Here is a 2988-nt window from a genome sequence, read left to right on the forward strand (position 1 = left end):
CCTCTCCAGCCATTTGAACCCTTCCCAGCCGCACAGAGCTGGTGTAGAAGGTCACACTGGGACCCTCCATGTTTGTTTGAGAAATAACCTGCTTTCCCAGTGAGGACTCGCTCCACACCTAACTTAGAGAGTAATGAAGGAAAAGCTCTGTAATAGCACTCGTCCAGCTCTGGCTGATGCCCAAAGATGAACTGGCTGGGAAGAGAAGAGTTCAGTAACATATACACTGGAGGCTAGTGCATTTTGTATATGCTGTCATTAAATCTGGTTTAGGTCTTGGATCCAGGTTACACTCTGAACGATTAAGAGACTGTAAGTCTGGCTACTTAGGCAGATGGGAGATTGATACAGCAAAGATATTGCTAGAATTATTTAAGTACTTTTTTTTCTTTTTTTCTCAAATAGTTGTTACCGAGGGTCATCTTGCCCACCCGGCAGAATTATGTTTTTATTGATAAGAGCACAAGGGGCTTTTGTGGTAGACTAGGACTTTGTATGATTTAATGTCTCCTAAGTAAATCCATTAGCAAATTCTGAAAACATCAATTCTATTAATTTGAATTTCCTCTTCATCAATATCAATATAGAAAATACTATTTCAAAATAATTTTTCCAAGAAAAAATAACCTTTTACTCAACCATATTTGATGTTTTAACTAAAGTTGCCTTTGTTGCTTCTTCTTCTCTAGAACAAAGAAAACAAAAACTCAAGGAATATCTATTAATACGAAAAACAATGTTTCCATACAAACAAGAAAATCAGATATCCAGGTGAGGTCAACTTTAACTCAGTTCTGGAGAATTCCATTAGAGCTGTGCACTAAGAACCTAAAATGCATCTGGTCTGTAATTTTCACTTTCCTACTAACCACATTTAACTTTAAAATGAAATGAATTTTGACACTTAACCCAGTTATGATTCCAGATAGTATCATTATTAACATGTAACATTTAAAAGTATTATGAGGTCTGGAAATGTATTTTAGTAGTAGAATGCTTGCTACACCTCAGCACCACAAAAGAAAAAAATATTATGGCATTATACCCTCTATTTTGGTATCAAGTCTTCAGAGTCCTGGTGTGTCAACACTGAGCACATCTCGGTTTGTACAGTGGCTACTTTATGTAGGTGATACACTAGGTCACCATTTTGCATATACGGTCAGATTCTTAAAGGGAAGCAGTTAATTTTTGTTCACTTACTTGTGAGTGTGTATTCAAGGTACCATACACATGTGCAGGCCAAAGTAGCCTTCAGGTGTATGTGCTCTGTGAATGAAATTGTGGCAGTCACCTGCATCTCCTGAGCCATCACGGGTCCAAGAGAAAAGATTTTTTAGAGCAAAGTGTATGTATATGTACTGAAATACTGACTTAGGAGCTATCCTGTCCTGTCAACATCTGTGTTTGGTTTTGAAAGTCTGCATTCTAAACACTCAAGTCTTCAAACGAGAAGAAACGAGTTTCTTCTGTCCCCGAGTACATATCATGGGTTGGTACCACTGCAGCTAAGATAGATAATTTCATGTGTCTTTTAGGCTACAATACCCAGTTGTTTGGTAAAACAGTAGCCTAGATGTTGCAGTAAAAGAATCTTTTAAGGCTTAGTGTAGTGTCGCTTGCCTTTAGTCCCAGCACTCAGCAGAAGCTGGAGGAAAGCCAGCCTGGTTTACAGAGCTGAGTTCTAGATAGACTCTGTCTCAACAAACAAATGCAAAACAAAACAACAAATCTTTTAGGTGTAACTACTATTTGGATCAGTGACTTTGAAGACACCAGGTGCCCCTCTGTGTAGGTAGACTTTATCCAGTAGAAAAGCAGAGTTTGAGGATATTGATCTTACTCTGTAGTCGGTAGGAATTAAAGTTTTACTAGCTATAAGAATAACAGATTTTGTGGGGCTGTGGTGGCACACGCCTTTAATCCCAGCACTTGGGAGGCAGAGGCAGGCAGATTTCTGAGTTCGAGGCCAGCCTGGTCTACAGAGTGAGTTCCAGGACAACCAGGGCTACACAGAGAAACCCTGTCTCGAAAAACCAAAAAAAAAAAAAAAAAAAAAAGAATGACAGATTTTGTCAGTTCTACCAAGTAACACTATATACACATTTCAGCATACACTGAATTTGAGACTCTGTTTTAGAATTACTGTTGTGTCTAATTGACAATATTTTATTTCCTACCTTGATTTTTACACACAATTGGTATCATTTTGCTAAGGGTAGTCAGATATTATACTAGTCTATAGCTAAAAAAATAATTGGGCCAAGACTTTTAAACCCGTCTTATTTACCCCACTAACTATATTTTGCTTAGAATAACCAAATCTTAATTCATTTCTTGCTTCAACTTACAATTTAAGATTATGGGGCCTTGAATGAGCTCCGCAGTGGGTATTTATTTGCTTAGTTTATACACAAGGGCTCAGAAATTAATTATTAGATATTTTCTTGCCTCTTGCCTAAAAGCACATTTCTCTGTACAGAAATAATTGTTTTTTCTTTTGACTAATAGAGATCAGAAAGTGATGACATCTGAGGATCAGGTCCAAGAAGGGAAAAAAGTTGTGAAACTCAAAACAGAAGTGGTAAGATCTGTGTCTAGCCCTCAGACTTTCCCACACTCTTTATGAAGAAATAGGTTCTGAGATACTGATTTCTTTTAACTCTTCTAGGCTGATAAAGAAAATATTGGAAGTACAGTTGAAACAAACTGCCTTCCATTAAAAGCTGGAGAAGTAGCCAGCTCAGAAAGACATAACCTGAAGGCTAATATTCAAGCGGTGCAGTTATTATCAACGAGAGATGACTCCTCAGGTCAGACTGTGACTGACCAGGCATGTCACCATAAAGACAATAAAAAGATGCAGATGACTGAAGAGAAGCCCAAACAAGACACTAACATGTCTAAAAAAGGAGTGCTTGGCTATTATCATGGCCAGATTGTTCAGTCTAAGATTAATTCATTTAGAAAGCTTCCCAGTGTCAAAGG

The 2988-nt window shown here is 37.8% G+C and overlaps 1 protein-coding gene across 1 annotated transcript; it reads left to right on the plus strand.

Annotated features, from left to right (window-relative positions):
- Positions 1-689: 689 nt before the first annotated feature.
- On the plus strand, positions 690-2980 carry LOC114616169 (cytoskeleton-associated protein 2-like; the record flags this gene model as incomplete). Its single annotated transcript, XM_028761689.1, has 3 exons — positions 690-771; positions 2512-2584; positions 2672-2980. Coding segments are annotated over 3 exons (464 nt in total), but the record flags the coding sequence as incomplete, so codon positions are not given.
- Positions 2981-2988: the final 8 nt, after the last annotated feature.

The sequence above is a fragment of the Grammomys surdaster genome, unplaced genomic scaffold (genome assembly GCF_004785775.1).
Source record: "Grammomys surdaster isolate TR1022 unplaced genomic scaffold, NIH_TR_1.0 308637, whole genome shotgun sequence".
Lineage (NCBI taxonomy): Eukaryota > Metazoa > Chordata > Mammalia > Rodentia > Muridae > Grammomys > Grammomys surdaster.